The sequence below is a fragment of the Perognathus longimembris genome, chromosome 10, assembly GCF_023159225.1.
Source record: "Perognathus longimembris pacificus isolate PPM17 chromosome 10, ASM2315922v1, whole genome shotgun sequence".
Classification (NCBI taxonomy): Eukaryota; Metazoa; Chordata; class Mammalia; order Rodentia; family Heteromyidae; genus Perognathus; species Perognathus longimembris.
This window is the reverse complement of record NC_063170.1, coordinates 37,479,321-37,498,811: the sequence shown is the minus strand read 5'-3', so window position 1 is coordinate 37,498,811 and position 19,491 is coordinate 37,479,321. Positions and strand designations below refer to the sequence as shown.

Below are 19,491 nucleotides of genomic sequence, written 5' to 3'. Positions count from 1 at the left end.
TAATTGTCAAAAATCCTTTTAAATGGTCAGTCTTTTAAAGATGGCTGCAGCAGAACAAGGCAAACTGAATACTAGTACAAGAAGGAAAATCAATACTTCCTAAAGACTGGTTTTGTGTATTCTCTTGAAAGTTCTTTAGAACAGAATTTAGGGCTTATTTATGTTATCTGCTGTAGTGCTCTATTTAGAGCAGTCTGGGGTAAGAACATTGCCAGACCATGCCCACAGCCAGGGAAGAAGTGGTCCCTACCAATTCCCTGGATTATGCCCAGGGCCCATATCTGGGGCAGGAAAGAGACACTGCCCATATGGGAAAGGCAATGTAGGACAACATGGATGACTTCAAACTTTAAATCTGTCATGAGAAAAGGCTACAGGCTGTGGCCTACTCCTCTTGGAGAAAAAAAAAATGAAGGAATTTCTTAAAGTGGAAAAAAAAATGGTCTTAGCTCCTGTTTTTACCTGCAACAGGTGTCAACTGCTGATTGAGCATCCCCATTGGTGTTGGTGGTGGCACCACCCCCATGAGAGCCCCCACAGGGGTGCCTGCTCGGGGAGAAGCACTCGGCTGCTGTTGCTGTGCTGCTCGCTCTCTCTCCTGCTGCTCAGCAACTTTAGCTGCCCGCTCTGTAAAGGCATTTCAGATTTTCAATTCTGTTTTTAACCCAGGAATTCAAAATACCATCCATTGCATTCAACAGGACTAGTAAAAACACAGGCAACAGTTCTGTCTCAATGGAAGGAACAGTAGTTGACTAGTCTCAACACAGGAAGAGTCGGGCCGATTTCACTTGGTAAACCTAGAATCCAGCTTTCCTATCCCATCTTGAGAACTTGTCTGCAAAGATTTCAAGAATGTTAAGACTGCAACACACATTCAGAAAGCACAAGTTTTATTTAAACACATCACCAGCGTAACCACCGTGGTTAATCTCATGAGGCACCCTGAAGATGAGAAGCACTACCATTATTCTAGTATTAATAGCATTATAGTTTATAATTTTAACATGAAGCAATTCCATGGCCCATTATAATTTCTGATGCAATTGTTACTTACTCTATTTTCCTGATTCCTTGTACCCAATTTTACAAAGATTTGAGGACTCTTTATCATTAGTATCACAGGTTTAGCAGCTGAAGAAAATTAACTCTGTAAGGGAAAAGTAGCTTACTGCCTCTTCCACAAGATTTTAGGGAAAGAAAACAGCCACTTTCTATATTCTAGTGGAGTAAAGAGGACATTGTTTAATAAACCCAAGGGAAAAATGCATAATACTCTAGGCTATTGTCTTCAGAATCAGGGAACTAATACATATATGTATGTAGCAAAGGACAATGTTCTGAAAAGAATCACATTGCCTACAGCTGCATACTTCAAAGCTGATCATAAATTGTCCTAAACTTGTACAAATTCCAGAATCTACTCATTTCATATAAAATGCAAGAGGAGCATTTGCTTGTGGAACTTCTGGGCTTTTACCTGATAACTTCTTTCACTCTCTTGAGCTACTCTGCATCTCCAGAGCGAACAGCTCCAACAGTCATGTTTCTAGCAGGTGGACCCTTATATACTAGACTAGAGGAGTATTATCAAAGCTCCCACCACACAGGGTTTATTCTGTTTTCACCATTTATAGGTAAGAAAGCCCTCTCCACTCTTCATATGGGAAAATGGAGACTGGGAGACAGGTAATGATTTGTCCAAGAATATAAAGAGAACCAGCAACTGATGGCTCTGACTCCTGATATCAGACTCCAACCACCACACATCTGAAGAGGGGGATAACAGCTTGAGGTCACATGGCTTTAAAGAGAATCAAGGAGCAACAGCTCCAGTCCTCTTTTAGGGTAAGGATGTGAAAGTCAAGCAAGTACAACACTCCTTGGCTGTGACACAGTTGTCAGCAGAGATTTGTCATCCACCACTAGCACTGTCCCAATTTACACACCTGCTGCAAAGTGAGTGCAGTAAGTGTGAGGGACAAAGGCCATTTGAACAACTTGTTTTCCTGAGCTCACAATGAAACAAACAAACAAAAAAATCAATGATTTGATTTAGACCCTACATTAAATTCTAGTTTTTTCATTATACAAATGACAGTAAATGAGAGAAGAGAGCAAAGGAAAAAAAAAAGGAAAGAGGTTGGAAAAACAGAAAACATTCAGGCCTGTGGATCAAATACCGGCAGGCTACTGTTATCTCTTTCTAGGAGAAGCCTAACTAAGCTGTCCTGGAAAACAGAATTATAACAAAGCCAGCCTAACTCCTATCTGGGTAATAGGTGAAAAACACCAAAAGTTGAGATGTTTCTGAGTTGTGTAACTCCTCTAATTAGGACCATTCTGAATTTCAGATTCCTTGTTGAATCTAGGAGAATTTCCTTTAAGCCACATCTTTTCCTTCCCTAGCTATACTGCCTTCACTTTATCTCCAGGTATTTTTCTCTCCTCTTCATACTCTATAAAAATCAGTCACCCAAGTGCTGGCTTTGTTTTGGAAGAGGCTTTATAACCTACGTTAATTTCTCACTCTAAGTGTTAGGTCTTCATGTACAGTAAGATAATACCAAAGCTCTCTAAAGTTCTAGGTTCTTAGGGAACTAACTAGGACTTCCCAAAGAATGTTGTATAAAATGTTTTTTCAGGATATTAATAGATACTACCTAAATACCTGGTCAAATTTCATAAAATTCCAGATAAAAACTCTTTTTTTTTTTTAAGGTTTTAGAGACTTTAACATGGAATATGCATTGTAAGTTCCTAACTAAGACATGGAGTCTGGCATACTCTCAAGCAGGTTTTGCCACAGAATGTTTCTTGATAGAGTACCTTGCAGGATTATGCTTTGGCAGAAGATTCTTAGGGACGCCTGATCAGATAATTCTTAAATAATCAATCAGTTCTAACAAACTTCAATAAAGCAGGCAGCCTTTACTTTCCCTTAAAACAAATTGTTTGTACTAAGCCAAGAAGACTAAGAATTGACTGCTATAAAATTCTAAATGGAAAAAAATACAGCTCAAAGGCAAAAGTCCTGCCTAATCTAATGTTTACGCTCTTCTTTCTTAACCATGCCTGAAATTAACAAAAACAAATAAAAAGCAACCAAAAATCCAAGTATTTGTACCTAATGGCTAAGAATCACCATCCTTAAATAACAGATCATGGCCCGAAGTGATTTAATCAGAGTAAAAGGAAAACAAAGACAGTTGGGCTCCATCAATCCCAAATACCTTAACTGTAGCTAAGAATACAGATACAGCAGAGGCCGGGTCTGGACTAACAAACCAGGTACTTCCACCAAACTGCAGCTTAGAGTTTATACATATAAGCTTATCAAGAGCCACCGTGTAAGACTACTAATTTTAAAAGGCTCCTTTTGGATGAGTATCAATCAAAATTATATTTTAACATCAGTGTACATTCATTTCTCAACTCAACATACATGTGTTTATAGGACTCAATGAAAGAAAATGAAGAAAATCATGCAATTTTTGGTAAAGCAAAATATTACTGGGGAATTCTGGGGTAGGGGGTAGGGGGCTGCAACACCAGGATCACAGGCAAAGTCAGGGAAGCACTGTGCTTAGTCAGGACCAAGAGAATGTCTGACATCTGAACTGTTGAGTAGGTACTTTCTGGAATAGTCCTTAACACAAAGTTCATGTGCATGTGGCAGGATCAAGGGAGTAACATCTACGCATATGCATTCCTGAAAACACTGCCTTGCTTAGAAAGCTTGGACAGTTGTGCCTAGTCTCTATTTACCTTCATATTCTGCTTTCTTGGCTGTCTCAAGGTTCCTCCATTCTGTTCCTACCAGTCGGCTGAGCTCCCCAAAAGAGTAGTCTGGGTGCTGAGCCTTAATCACAGCTCTCATTTCACTGCTGAACAGGATGTAGCCACTCATGTTGATTTTTCGCTTGGAGCCTTCTTTCTTTGCACTGCCTTTGGCAGACTTTGGGGTAGACTGTAAGACAGAAAGCTCTTATAGTGGATCAGAACACTGCACTTGATTAATTGCTTAGGGAATTATGGAAGCCAGGAACACAGGATAGTTACTGTTTTATAGACACACTGAGTTTGTAGTTGGCCATTTCTTGGTCAAAATATACTTGCTTGCCTCAAAATAAGAAATAAATTAAAATTTCGAGTTTTATGACTATAATACTACAATATGTAATAGTGACCTCACAAGTCCTGAGAGTCTAAACAAGAAAAAATACCAATGAGAATCACCTCAATGAAAAGATCAAGTCCTAAAGAAAAAAGACTTAAAAGACTTGGTGATCAGTGTGGTAGAGCATGCCTGTAATCCCAGCACCTGGGAGGCAAAAGCAGAAAGAACATACATTTGAGATCAGCCTAGGCTATATACTGACACCCTTTCTCAAAAAAACAATATAAAACAAAACAAAACAACAACAAAAAAAACAAAACAAACAACCCCCCCCCCCCCCCCGCAAAACCAAAAAAGACACAGATAATGAAAACTGAGAAGTAATAGGATGATGCCTTTCCTTACTGTTTTTCTTCCATACAAGGAAAGGAAAGCTTTCGAAGTAAACTGCAAGTAAATCAACTACAAAATCTAAGAGATTATTTTAAATCATTAATGGCTTAATTACATGACATATATATATATACATACATATATTTGGTGCTGGTCCTAGGGCTTGAACTCAGGCCCAGTGCTGTCCTTGAACTTCCTTTTGCTCAAGGCTAGTGCTGAACCACAGCTTCACTTCTGGCTTTTTTGGTAGTTTAGTGGGGATAAGAGTTTCAGTCTTTCCTGCCTGATCTGGCTTCAAACTCCAATCCTCAGAACTCAGCTTCCTGAGTACCTCAGATTACAAGTGTGAGCCACTGGCGCCCTATTGAAGTGTGTGTGTGCGTGCACGTGCGTGCGTGTGTGTATGTGTGTCAGTCCTGGAGCTTGACCTTAGGGCCTGGGCACTGTCTCTGAGCTGTTTTGTTCAAGGCTACTATTCTACTACATGAGCCACAGTTCCACTTCTGGCTTTTTTGAGTAGCTAATTGGAGATAAGTCTCATGGACTTTCCAGCCGGGGCTGGCTTCAAACTAAGATCCTTAGATCTCAGTCTTTTTAGTAATAGTGTGAGCCACTGCCACCTGGCATATGCTTTTTTTTTCCCCCCCCAGTTCTGGGTGCTGTCCCTGAGCTCTTTTTGCTCAAGGCTAGCACTTTGCCACTTGAGCCACAGAATGCCACTTTTGGCCTTTCCTGTGACTTAATTGAAGACAAGAGCCATACATTTTCTTGCCTAGGCTGGCTTGAATTGCGATCCTCAGATCTCAGCCTCCTGAGTAGCTAGGATTACAGGCATATAATCAATTAAAACATAAAGAGGAAAAAATATATGAAAAGGAATCTGACAAAAAAAATCCCCCTCCAAACTCAACCAACCACAACTAAACCAAACAACCTGTTCCTTCCTCCAAATTTCTAGGTAGAAGCTCTCCTATGGAAGAGGCAGATGTCTCCTTACTTTGGTTTGTGTTTGCTGCAAAACACAGCTGAGAAAAAGGTTAGTAACAGGACATGTCACCTTCACCTGTGGGGGTGTGTAGGGCATAAGGTCCAGCTCACTGGCAAGGGGAGTCTGAAGTTGAGGTAGAGAAGGAGGTTCAATAACCTCACTGTCTTCTTCTCCCATCTCTTCAATATCATCATCTCCACCTTCTAACTCAGCAAATTTAGCTTCCAGCAATTGAATCTTTTTTTCCAACAAAGGTGAAGGCTCTTTCTGAGGAACAATTGGTTTTCTGAAAAAAGTGACATAAGAAAATAAAGTCATCTAACACCACTCCAGGACTGTCAGAGAAAAGTGTTTCACCTTAGAAAGAACTTCCTGTGATGTGCACTGTCCATCCTACAGGTAGCAAGGAAGCTGAAATGATTGGTTCTGAACTTACCTCTACTTACAAAGCTAGGTGCTTGTTGTTGTTTTGGTGTGCCTATGCTGAGGCTTGAACTCAGAGTTTGGGTGCTGTTCCTGTGTTTTTGTGCTCAAGGCTAGTGCTCTACCACTTGAGCCTTAGCTGCTTGGTGGTTAACTGGAGATAAGAGTCTCATGGACTTTCCTGTCTGGGCTAGCTTTGAACTGTGATCCTCAGATATCAGCCTCCTGAGTAGCTAGGATTACAGGTGTGAGCCATGGATGCCTGCCTCAGAAGTTTTTTTTCTTTTCTTTTCTTTTGCCAGTCCTGAGGCTTGAACTCAGGCCTGAGCACTGTCCCTGACTTCTTTTTGCTCAAGGCTAGCACTCTACCACTTGAGCCACAGCGCCACTTCTGGCTTTTTCTATATACGTGGTGTTGAGGAATAGAACACTCCAGGGCTTCATGTATATGAGGCAAGCACTCTACCACTAGACCATATTCCCAACCCTCAGAGTTGTTTTTTTAAAAAGAATTTTGACGAATACCCACAGAAGCACTGAGTCAGAGCTAGTTGATATATATTTTGACGAGTTTTACAATCTGTAGAATGGAGCCATCTGCTAACAAATAGAATATGAACTAAAACCAAGTATTTCTGCCTCTATAATTACTGGAGTCTAAGCAAAGGACACTATTAGAGTGGTTACCAGGTTCTAGTAGAATATGAACGTTTTCTTTTATGTGTTGGTACTGGGGCTAGAACTCAGGACCTCACACTCTCCTTCAGCATTTTCACTCCCCTACTGGAACCATGTCTCCAGCTCCAACATTTTCTCTAGTATTTAAATGAATTAATATTTTCTATTTGGAATTTATATTGTCCTAGTTTTAAGATTTAATTAAAAAATGAAAACACTGGGCTGTATATTGCTTTTGTTTTTTTGTCTTTATTTTCTATGTATGCTAATACTGAAGCTTGAACTCTGGGGCTCACATTCTCATGTGGCTTTTTTACTCAAGGCTGGGACCCTACCACTTGAACCATACCTCTACTTTTGACTTTTTGCTGGTTAGCTGGAGATAAGGGCTCATAGTTTACAACCCAAGATGGCTTGAAACCTTGATTCTCAAATCTCGGCCTTCTCAGTAGCTAGAATTACAGGTGTGAACCACCAGTGCCTGTGTGGGCTACCTTGTTCTGATATGAGTTAGATAAAGTGCTCTTTGTTCCTGTAGTTTTCAAGGTTTACCTGAAGTAGTATATTTCATCATCTACCACTTTAGCAGAGAGTGAAAACCTCTTGAGTCCCTTGAATTTCTTCATCTGCTTGTCACTCTCATTGTAGCGGCTCTCACAAAGCAGAATGTCATTTTCTGGTATTTCAGTTGGCCTACAGGAGAGGAAGTCCTTGAATGACAACACAGCACACTTTCCTGAAAGAGTAAGTTGGAGAGGAATTAAAGAAATAAACTGAGGTCACAGCTAATACTTGTTTTAAATTTTCTATAATTTTAAAAATAGTATGTTCAGGCTGGGTGCTGGTGGCTCACACCTGTAATCCTATCTATTGAGGAGACTAAGATCTGATGATTGTAATTGGAAGCCAGTCAGGGCAGGAGAGTCCATGAGACCCTTCTCTCCAGTTAACTACCAAAAGCCAGAGATGGAGCTGTGACTCAAGCAGTAGACTACTAGCCTTGAGCAAAAAGCTCAGGGGCAGCGCCTGAGTTAAAGCCTGAAGACTGAAATATGCACACACATATAAATGTTCACATTTGAAAATTAAATTAAAAAGATAAAAGGTTCAAGTCCCAGTACAGGCACACATATAATTTTATGTTCTTCAGAGTTTTCCCTTCACAATATCTAAATATAGAGATCTATTTGTTTCCTAAAAAAAAAAAAAAGATAAAAGGGTATATATTTATACAAGGTTATATAGACACACAGGTCAATGAAACAGAATTCAATCTGAAGTATAGAAATAAACCCATATTAGATAATTTAAAAGAATGAAGCTGGATTGTTACTTTGTATCATCTACAAAAATTACCTTAGAATGATCAAAGACTTAAATGTGTGAGCTACAATTATAAAAGTCTTAAGAGAAAACCAAGGTGTGAATCTTTGTTTTTTTGTTTTTGTTGCCAGTCCTGGGGCGTGGACTCAGGGCCTGAGCACTGTCCCTGGCTTCTTTTTGCTCAAGGCTAGTACTCTACCTCTTGAGCCACAGCTCCACTTCTGGCTTTTTCCTATATATGTGGTGCTGAGGAATTGAACCCAGGGCTTCATGTATATGAAGCAAGCACTTTACCACTAGGCCATATTCCCAGCCCCAAGGTGTGAATCTTTATGACCTCTGACGAGGCATTGTTTTTTTTAGATGTGAAAACTGAAGAGCACTACAGAAAATAAACTAGACATCATCAAAACTAAAAACTTTGTGAGTGCCAGGTGCCAGTGGCTCACCCTTGTAATACTAGATACTCAGGAGGCTGAGATCTCAGGATCACAGTTCAAAGGAAGCCCAGGCAAGAAAGTCCATGAAACTCTTATCTCCAATTAACCACCAGAAAACCATAAGTGGCACTGTGGCTCAAATGGTAGAGTGCTAGCCTGAGCTGAAGAGCTCAGGGACAGCACCCAGGCCCAGAATTCAAGCCCTATGACTAACAGAAAAAACAAACAAACAACTCTGTGCTCTAATGAATACTATTAAAAAGTAAAAAAGACAAAACTATATAAGAAAATAGTAGCTGGAATCCAGACTTCAGTATCTAGAATATATAATGAACTACAATTTAACAATCTTAAGACTCAATTAAAAAATGGGCAAAGAATATCAACAGATATTATTCCAAAGATACATGAGAGGTAAATAAACACACACAAAAAATGTTCAACCTCATTAATCAATGGGGAAATGCCAATCAAACCACAATGACATTTCACAGCCTTTAGGACAGAAAAACATCTGCCCAGATTGGGACACTATGTGAACTCTACAAGTTTCCTCAGGTAGTGTATGAAGGATAGAAGGATGTGAAAACATGTACTTTGGTGCAAGGTTCAAGTTTCTGACCAAGGGGGTAGGAAGAGAATGCATTTATAAATATGCCCACTCTTCTAATTATCAAAGGGCTAGTACTGAGATACAGTAGGATACACATATTCCAAATGTTCAAAAAGTAAGGATGGAGAGATTCAAGCAGACAAAAATACCTATAGAGGAGAATCTGACCAAACATTTTCTTTCTTTCTTTTTTTTTTTTGGCCAGTCCTGGGGCTTGGACTCAGGGCCTGAGCACTGTCCCTGGCTTCTTCTTGCTCAAGGCTAGCACTCTGCCACTTGAGCCACAGCGCCACTTCTGGCCATTATCTGTATATGTGGTGCTGGGGAATCGAACCCAGGGCCTCATGTATACAAGGCAAGCACTCTTGCCACTAGGCCATATCCCCAGCCCCTGACCAAACATTTTCTAGAAAGCAATCAAGATGTGAGATATGACTTTAAAAGTGTGCTAAATTAAAGGTAAATGACGTCAGTCTGGATCACAGAGACAAATGGTACATTTCACTTGAACAAACAACAACAAAAACAAGTGACAGCCTACACACATGGAGAAACTAGAACCCTTAAATGTTGCTGGAGGAATTATAAAATGATGCATCTGTCGTGCACAAAAGAGTTTGGCACCTCCTCAAAGAAGCTAAATAATTATTGCAATTCTGCTTCTAGGCATATACCTAAAAAACTGGAAACATGCTGGGTATCGGTGGCTCATGCCTGTAACCCTAGCCACTGAAGACTGTTAACATATGAGAATTGAGACTCTTTATTTCCAACTAATCACCAAAAATGCAGAAGTGGAGCTGAAGTGGAGCTGTGGCTCAAGTGGTAGAGCACTAACTAGCCTTGAGCAAAAAACCTCAGGGACAGTGCCAAGGCCCTGATTTCAAGCTTCAGGACTGTTGCATGCAAGAGTATGTGCGTGCATATAACACACACATACACACACACACACCTGAAAACAGGCTCAAAGGGATACCTGAACACCAATGATTATAGTAACATCCATAGTAGCTAAATGTGCAAAAAGCTAGGTGCAGGTGCCTCATGCCTGTAATCCTAGCAAAAGAATAATGGTTTGACTGATAGCAGCCCAGAGAGAGACTTGTTGGAAAGACTCCATCTCCAAAATAACTAGTAACAATTTTGTCTGCATGAATGGATCTTAACAAAAATAATGCTAAGTAAAGTAAGCCAGACAAAAAGGGGAAGTATCACAATTCCACTTAAACAGAATATACAAATCTCATATAGACAGGAAGCAGAAATTACTAGGGTCAGGAAGGGGAGAAGAGGAAATAGTTACTGTTTGTTTCATTGGTTCATAGTTTCTATTTGGGTTAGGTGCTGGTGGCTCACCCCTTGAGTGAAAAAGCTCAGGGCCATTGCTCAGGCACTAAATTCAAGCCCCAGAACCAGCACAAAAGAGGCTAAAACTGGAAGTAGAGACATGGCTCAAGTGGTAGAGTACCAACTATGAGCAAAAATGGTCAAATGAGAATTGCAGACCCTCAGTTCAAGTCCCAATACAGGCATACATATAAAAACTTAAAATGGTTAATTTATGCTACTTATAAAAATAATAAAGCTCTCACAAATGGTAGCGCAATATGTACAATATTTTGAATCTAAATTTTTGTCACAATAATCTCTCTTGGGTATCCCTACTTGTATTTGTTCAGCTAATTACTGATACCTGGATCGTTCCCAAACTTCTGCTGAGGTAAATAATTTAACACACATATAAATTTGCACAGTGTGAATACAAATGAAGTATATATTTCTACAGGTAAAAAATCTGGAATGAAGTATATGTACATCTTCACTTTTACAGGTATTTCAACCTTCCATAGAGGTTATGCTAAATTTATAAAAGAGTGAAAAGTAGGTGAATGATTCCCTATGCTTCTTTTAAGTTTTATTTTGTTTGAAACAGGGTCTCAGGCTGTTTTTTTTAACTATGTAACTTAGGTATGTCTAGGATATATATTCCCCCATTCATCTACAGATAGACATTTTGATTTATCCACCCACCCATCCATCTATCCATCTGTCTGTCTATCCATCCGTTTGTCAGTTGTGGGACTTGAACTCAGGGCCTGGGCACTGTCCCTGAGCTTTTTAATTTAAGGCTAGCGCTCTAACATTTTGAGCCACCAAGCCAATTGAAGTTTTCTGGTGGTTAATTGGAGATAGAGTCTCATGGCCTTTCCTGCCAGAGCTGGCACTGAACTGCGATCCTCAGACTACAGCTTCCTGAGAAGCTAGGATTACAGAAAGGAGCCACCAGCACCTGGGTAGATTTTATTTTATTGTTTAGTAGTTATTAGGTTTGAACTCTGAGCTTGTGCTTGATAGGCTAGTATTCTACCACAGACTATGCTTCCTGAGTGCTGAGATTACAGGCATGCCTACCATGTGTGTGCGTGTGTGTGTGCGTGCGTGCATGTGCGTGTGTGTGTGTGTTTGTGCCAGTCCTGGGGCTTGAACTGAGGACCTAGGCGCTGTCCCCGAGCTTCTTTTGCTCAAGGCTAGCACTCTACCACTTGAGCCACAGCATCACTTATGGCTTTTTCTGAGTAGTTTATTGGAGATAATAGTCTCACAAACTTTCCTTCCTGACTGGCTTTGAACAGCGATCCTCAGATCTCAGCCTCCCGAGTAGCTAGGTTTACAGGTGTGAGCCACCAGTGCTCGTCCCTTCCCTGTATTTTTGATGCTTTTGTCAACTAGCAACAATTGTCTAATCCTTAATGTGAGCACTTTAAAACTGTACAGTATTGCTTTATGGTTACAGTTGGAAGAATTCTCACTTAAGAATTACTTGTAGATGGATTACACTGGCAATCCCAGATATTCAGGAGGCAGATCAATTTGATGCCAGACCTTTGTGAGACCCAATCTCAAACAATAAAAGCCAAGTATGGTGATGAATGTGTCATATTGGCTACCCTAGAAAGCATAAGTAGGAAGTCCAGGCCAGCCTGGGCATAAATGAAGATACTATTTGAAAAAATAAATGCAAAATAGGCTCAACTAGCTGAGCGTCTACCTAGCAAATTCAAGGCCCTGAGTTCAAACCCTGCTACTCCCAAAGCAAAACCACTGGGGCTGGCCACTGGTGACTCATGGCTATAAATTCTACTTCCTCAGGAGGTTGAGATGTGAGGGTCCAAGTTTGAAGCCAGCCTAGGTAAAAAAAATCCTTTAGAGTCTTACCTCTAACTAGCAAGAAGCTCATTAAGTTTATCTTAAGATATTTTATCTTTTTTGTTATTTTATTTTTGTAGATTGTGGGGCTTGAACTCAGGACCTGGGAGCTGTCCATGAGCTTTTTCACTCAAGGCTAGCACTCTACCACTTTGAGCCATAAAAGCCTTCTGATTTTCTGTGCTTAATTGGAGATAAAAGTCTCATGGACTTTCTTTCCTGGGCTGGCTTCGAACTGTGATCCTCAGATCTCAGCCTCCTGACTGGCTAGGATTACAGGCACAGCTAGGATTAATGCCCACAGCTAGAATAGGAGTGATTGGTGGTCCTGGAACAAATGGGGTGCTTCTGTACCTTGACTTAGGGTCCTATTAGAACTCTAAACACAGCCTTAATGACTTTTTTTTTTTTTGCCAGTCCTGGGACTTGAACTCAGGAGCACTGTCCCTGGCATCTTTTCGCTCAAGGCTAGCACTCTACCACCTGAGCCATAGTGCCACATCTGGCTTTTTCTATATATGTGGTGCTGAGGAATCAAACCCAGAGCTTCATGTATACGAGGCAAGCACTCTACCAGTAGGCCATATTCCCAGCTATCCCAGCCCAAATGTAACTCTTTAAGAGTATAACATAGCTGGGAATATGGCCTAGTGGCAAAAGTGCTTGACTCATATACATGAAGCCCTGGGTTCAATTCCCCAGCACCACATGTATAGAAAACGGCCAGAAGTGGCGCTATGGCTTAAGTGGCAGAATGCTTTCCTTGAGCAAAAAGAAACCAGGGACAGTGCTCAGGTGCTGAGTTTAAGCCCCAGAACTGGCCAAAAAAAAAAAAAAAAAGAAAAGAGTATAACATAAACTTCAATTTGGTCACTGCTATGTATATAAAATCTAGAACAGTGCCTAGCACAGAAGCAGTATTGTCTACGGATATTTGCATGTATAATTTTACTGTGATTTATGAAAGTGATTAAAAATGAAAAGGCATAAATACATACCCAGAATACATGTCATGGGGCAGGTTTCTTCCAGATTACTCAGAAACACTTCTTTTTTGTAGAACATTTTTGTGGGCTCATGCTCTGTTTCTTCTGGGTGAATGAAGATGGGGCCATAAAAATATGCAGCTCCATCTCGCACCCATACTTTTTCAATTCTTGGGAGAAAAATAATTGAAAAATTATATTGAAATAATTTCATTCTTGAAGGATTATAACCTTTGACTACTCCCTCTCAGACTCCACATCTCATTAGGAATGCTACTAACTTGACCTTCAAAATAGTATTCTTGTCAGTCACACTCATTTAAGCCACCATCATTCTTGACTGGATTTATTGTAATACCCCCTACCAGATCTCTTTGCTTATACTCCTCTCCCCTACCCCCCCCCCACTAGTCTGGGGCTTGAACTCAGGGCCTGGGCACTGTCCCTGAGCTTCTTATGCTCAGGTTAGCACTCTACTTGAGCCACAGAGCCACTTCTGGCTTTTTTTGTTTATGTGGTACTGCGGAATCAAACCCAGGGCTTCCTGCATGCTAGACAAGCACTCTACTACTAAGCCATGTTCCCAGCCCTTGCTTCTACTTTTGACTCTTCAAATCTAATCTTTAAGTCCTAAATCAAATGCAACTTACATGCTTAAAACAATCTCATTTAACCCTCTAAGAGCCTTATATAATTTACAAGCTACTCCTTGGTTCTCACCTATTATCTAACTCATGAATGGATCATTCTGTTAGTAACAAACTGCTGATTTCAACAGACCTGACACATTTCTTATACCTGTTAATCACTTGGCCTGCAGCATTTTTTCCCTTGGCTATTCATAATTTTCACTCTTTTTCTTCAAGGGTAGGCTCAATGCCAGGTTCTGAGTGAGGCCTATACAAACCAATCTCCTGGGTCTGAAACATGTCTATTCTCCTTAGTGTGCTCCACTTTTTCAACAGCATGTATCATGATCTAACAACAACCACTTGTTCAAGGTGTTTATTGTGTCTTCCCATTAGAACAAAGCTCTATGGAACTAAAAGTATCTGTCTGCATTATTCACTAACATATTCTTGGAGCTACTCAAAGTAGTGGGAAATAGTAGCTATAATAAATGATTGCTGAATGATGAACAAACATATTAGAAACCCAGGGAAGTAAATCATTTGTCTAAGGACATACAACTAGCAAAGCTCAGATTTGACCCGAAATCTCCTGGAATCAAGTACTAATATGCATTTATTTATTTTTATGGCCCAGGACGATCAAACCCAGGGCCTTTCCTATGCTAGGCAAGTACTCTCTACTACGGAGCTATATATTCCCTAGTCCTCAACTGATGTTCTTTTTGAATTCAGGTCCCTGATCTTACTAGAATCACACCTCCAGCCTGACTGGTGCTGTGTGTGTGTGTGTGTGTGTGTGTGTGTGTGTGTGTGTGTGTGTGTGTGTGTGTGTGTGTGTGTGTGTGTGTGTGTGTGTGTGTGTGTGTGTGTGTGTGTGTGTGTGTGTGTGTGTGTGTGTGTGTGTGTGTGTGTGTGTGTGTGTGTGTGTGTGTGTGTGTGTGTGTGTGTGTGTGTGTGTGTGTGTGTGTGTGTGTGTGTGTGTGTGTGTGTGTGTGTGTGTACACAAAGCTTTCACTCAGGCCTCAAACTCTTTCTTGGCAGCTTTTCCATCACAGCTAGCACCCTACCACTTGGCGCCATGCCTCCAGTTAGTGACAGATGCTCTTAATCACTATCCTCCACAGCTCAACCAGTACTTGACTCCATTATTGCTGTGACTGTCACCCAACCATACTGACATTGTTTTACCAATTTACTTGGTCATCAAACATGTGAGCTCCTATTATGTTTCATATAATATGATGTAAGCATGGGATACAAAGTTGAGAAAAAGAAAAAGTTCCTAGCCTCAGAGCACTTGGAAATTCAAGGTATGGAAACCCTTAAGAGAACACCAATATATGATATATACTCTAAGGAGTAGGAAATAGAAAGACTTAGCCCACTTTGCAGATAGAAAAATGGCTTAAGAAATATCACTTCAAATTTAAGTTATTATGCAAAGGGAAAGGTTTCTTAACTGAGAGCAATAAATAGTGGGGACAAAAGCCCCTAAGAACCTATGGGGAGCTGGGCACCAGTGGCTCATGCCTGTAATCCTAGCTACTCAGAAGGCTGAGATATCATGGTTTGAAGCCAGCCCAGGCAGGAAAGTCCATGAGACTCTTATCTCCAATTAACCATAAAAAAGCCAGAAGTAGAGCTGTGGTTCAAGTGGTAGAACACTAGCCTTGAGCAAAAAAGCTCTGGGACAGTGCTGAGGCCCTGAGTTTAAGACTTAAAACCATTACAGGAAAAAAGAAAATCCAAGCCAGGTGCTGGTGGCTTATGTCTGTAATCCTAGCTACTCAGGAGGCTGAGATCTGAGGATTGCAGTTCAAACCAGCATGGGCAGGAAAGTCTTGGGACTCTTATCTCCAATTAACATAACCACCAAAAAGCCCAAAGGGAAGCTGTGCTCAAAGTGATAGAGTACTAGCCTTGAACAGAAAAAGCTCAGAGACAGGACCTAGGTGCTGAGCTCAAACCCATGATGAAAGAAAAAGGGAGGGGAGGGGAGGGGAGGGGAGGGGAGGGAAGGGGAGGAAAAGGAAAGGAAAATTCATGGGGAAATTTCAAAGAAGTATAATGATCAGATGTGAAAGCATGGGTAGTGTGAGTTGGCTTGATGGATGTCTACGGACCCTAAATTAGTATCAACCACATCTTCCCTCCACCAATGACATTTACCTGCCCACACGAGGGCGCACTAAGCCATGAGACTTGATGAAGACACAGTCGCCAACCTTTAACCACATATCATTGTAACGGAGCTGCTCAAAATAGTGGCAACCAGGTTCACCATTGGACATTTCCACAGGGACATCTTCTTTCTCCTGTGGTAAAGGAAATTGGTTTTAGGAAGGTAGCTAACAATCAAGAGTAGATGGAAAAGGAAAAAAAAGAAAAAAACAGCTTTCCTTTATATTAACTTACAAGGAAAACAACCATAAAAGGTTTTGATAACTGATGATTTAAAAACCAAAAATTTAGGTGGCTGTAATAAAACTATCATTATAAGCTAGGCAACAGTGGTTCATGCATGTAATCCTAACAAGTCAGGATGCTGAGATCTGAGGACAGAGGTTGGAAGCCTGCAAGGGCAGAAAAGTTCATGAGACTCTTACTTCCAATTAACCACCAAAAAATCAGAAGTGGAGCTGTAGCTCAAGTGGTAGAGTGCTAGCCTTGAGCAAAAAATCTCAAGGGCAGCGCCTGGGCCCTGAGTTCAAGCCCCAGAAATACCCATATATATACACACACACACACACAAAGGAAGAAAGAAAAAACCAAAACCGTATCATATCAAATATTATACTTACTCTATTTTTACCCCAGCACTTGAACTTGGTACTGAAGCTTTTGCTTACTGGCTAGCGCTCTATCAACTGAGCCAGACCTCCAACCCTTTGTACTTATTTTAAATTTATAATTTTAATGAAATAATGTTAACCTATCTTTTTTCTTTCTTTCTCATTCCCTTAGCTTTTAGGGGAAAAAATACTGGAAAGCAGTTATCAGTATTCAGAAGCAGACATATTCATTCACGCATGGATATAAAAAAAATTCTACACTAGCTTCCTTTCTTTTTAAATCTCTTTCTAAATTCAGTCTAGTCAGTTGAGCATACTGGCACATGACTATAATCCCAGCATTCTAGATGTTGAAAGAGTTTTGAATTCAAGGCCAGCATGGGTTGCATAATAAGATCTTGTCTCGCTGGGCACTAGTGGCTCATGCCTACTCAGGAGGCTGAGATCTCAGGATTGTGGTTCAAAGCCACCCCAGGCAGGAAAGTCCTTGAGACTCTTATCTCCAGTTAACCACTAGAAAACCAGAAGTGTTGCTGTGGCTCAAGTGGTAGAGCACTAGCCTTGAGCTGAAGAGCTCAGGGACAGCACCCAGGCCCAGAGTTCAAGCCCTACCACCTACAAAAAAAAAAAAAATCCTTCCTCAAAAAACCAATACATAAACAAATTCATTCTACTCAATCTCTCAGGATGGCAAAATTCAGTTATTTATTCCCTGCTCTGGAAAGCAACATTTCCTTTGTGACCTCTTTAGTCTCCAGATATTATAAAAGTTAGCAGTTGTCCTGCCTTTGTTATCTATTTGTGTAGGTAATACACAGAGAGTCTGTCTTCTCTCTCTCTCTCTCTCTCTCTCTCTCTCTCTCTCTCTCTCTCTTTTCTCTCTCTCCCTCTCCCCTTCCCCTCTCTTCTTCTCCCGTCTCCCCTCCCCACCTCTCCCATTCCATCTTTCCCATCCTAGTCACTGATGCAGACTCTGGTGAAATCCAAATTCAGGAAACTCCTTAAAAAAGGGGAGTTATTCATTAGCACAACAGAAATAAAAACAAGGGCTTACTCCTCACAGAACAGAAGCATCTAACAGATGGGAAAGAGAAGCAGAACACATACACTGAAGGAGACATGTCAGGGTGACAGGCTGAGATCATCTCTAAAGGGTGCAATCCTTTCCTCTATGAAAAGTTGACTGCAACCCTATTTTTCCCCCAACTTGTTGTTATGGAAAGGCAAAAGAGCACAGACACTGGAGGTGTAGGAAGCACAGAAACTGCTAGGAACCACAATACCCAGGATGAGTGGGAGAGAAGAGGGTCTAGGGAAGAAGTAATTTCTCTTGTCCAGGACCTTCCCTCTGCTCTTCTGCTCTGAAAGGCTTGCTAATCCTTCTATCCTCGCCTCTTCTCATCCACCTCAAGGAATGTACCTTTCCTACTGCAGGCAAGAAAAGGGAGAGAAGCTGGGCACTGGTGGCTCATGCCTGTAATTCTAGCTATTCATGAGGCTGAGATCTTAGGATCCTGGTTCAAAGTCAGCCTGGGCTGCAAAGTCCATGAGACTCTTATCTCCAATTAATCACCGAAAACATCAAGTTCAGCTCAAGTGGCAGAGCACTGGCCTTGAGCTGAAGAGCTTAGAGAGAGTATCTAGGCCCAGAGTTCAAGCCCCACAACCAAATAACTAAATAAATGAATAAATAAACAAAAAAGGAGAGAGAAGGATGTTAAGAAAGTCTGGAGGCTGGGCACGATTCACGGGGTGAAGTGCTTTGCCTGTCAAACCCTGAATTCAAACCCCTGAAAAAGAAGAGAGCTTGGTGCCTCTCCTTGCCTCCTACTATACCTCCTCCATTTCTTTTACAATTCCATACATTTCTATACTTATTGCCACATATCACTGAACAAAATAGTAAGTTTCCTTATATTTTTCCATGCATGTATATAATGTACTTTGACAATATTCACCATCACATTATATTCTCTTATCTCCTCACTCTTTCCGACTTCTACTTTCAAGTCTTTTTAAAAAATGTACATTCTTCATGACAGATTTCATAACACAATGATCTACAATTGCTACCATTTTCCCTCTTTATAGGTGAATAAAACAACCCTTAATTTCTTTCCTTGTTTTTCTTTTTTTGGGGTGGGGGCAGGGGGGCAGGCATGCACAACCATGAATGGCTCTAAAGACATTTTGTATTTGTGTGTGCCAGTCTTGAACTCAGAGCCTAGGTGCTGTCCCTGAACTTCTTTTGCTCAAGGCTAGTGGCACTTCCAGGTTTTTGGTAGTTTATTGGATGGAGATAAGAGTCTCACAAACTTTCCTACCCAGGCTGGCTTTGAACTGCAATGCTTAGATCTCATTCTCCTAAGTAGCTAGGAATACAGCTGTAAGCTACCAATGCCTGGCTCTGAAGACATTTTAAAAAATAAAGTTAAATGTTGCAAACTTACTACAAAAGCTTCTGTATACCACTGTAGAATTTTCTCCTACTATATGCTATAAGAATGAACAGTTGAATCATTATTCTCTATTCAGATTTTTTTAGTTTACAATTGATAAGATTAAAATATTTTATTATATTTTTATTCAAAATAAATAGGAATTTATAGCCACCTTGTATAGCCATCTTGTATAGTCACTCTGACATACATAAACATACATCATTAGGCAAGTTACCTGACTTCTGTTTTAGTTTCATCATGTATAAAATGAAGGTAATAGAGTGCCTGCCACACTACTGTTAGAAAGACTAAATGATACAATCTATGCTTAAGAATACAGGACTATTAATATAATATAATGTGAAAACTTTACTAATTTTGAACAATCATTGCATTCTTAGAATGAACTCCTTTTTCCTTGGTCATTTTGTTTTAAAAGAAGTACTTTGCTGGCT

At 40.5% G+C, this 19,491-nt stretch overlaps 1 protein-coding gene across 17 annotated transcripts in view; it reads right to left on the bottom strand.

Annotated features, from left to right (window-relative positions):
- Pbrm1 (polybromo 1) overlaps positions 1-19,491 on the bottom strand; it is a 112,989-nt gene that overhangs the window by 8,730 nt on the left and 84,768 nt on the right. For 10 of the 17 annotated variants that reach the window (XM_048355860.1, XM_048355844.1, XM_048355852.1 and 7 more), the window contains 6 exons: positions 15,973-16,118; positions 13,184-13,341; positions 7,155-7,338; positions 5,577-5,787; positions 3,769-3,970; positions 463-627 (listed from right to left, as the gene is read on the bottom strand). In XM_048355860.1, the coding sequence (XP_048211817.1) occupies positions 463-627; positions 3,769-3,970; positions 5,577-5,787; positions 7,155-7,338; positions 13,184-13,341; positions 15,973-16,118 (1,066 nt within the window). The remainder of the gene's footprint in view (positions 1-462; positions 628-3,768; positions 3,971-5,576; positions 5,788-7,154; positions 7,339-13,183; positions 13,342-15,972; positions 16,119-19,491) is intronic. The other 7 variants (XM_048355853.1, XM_048355857.1, XM_048355855.1 and 4 more) reach the window with 1 other exon arrangement.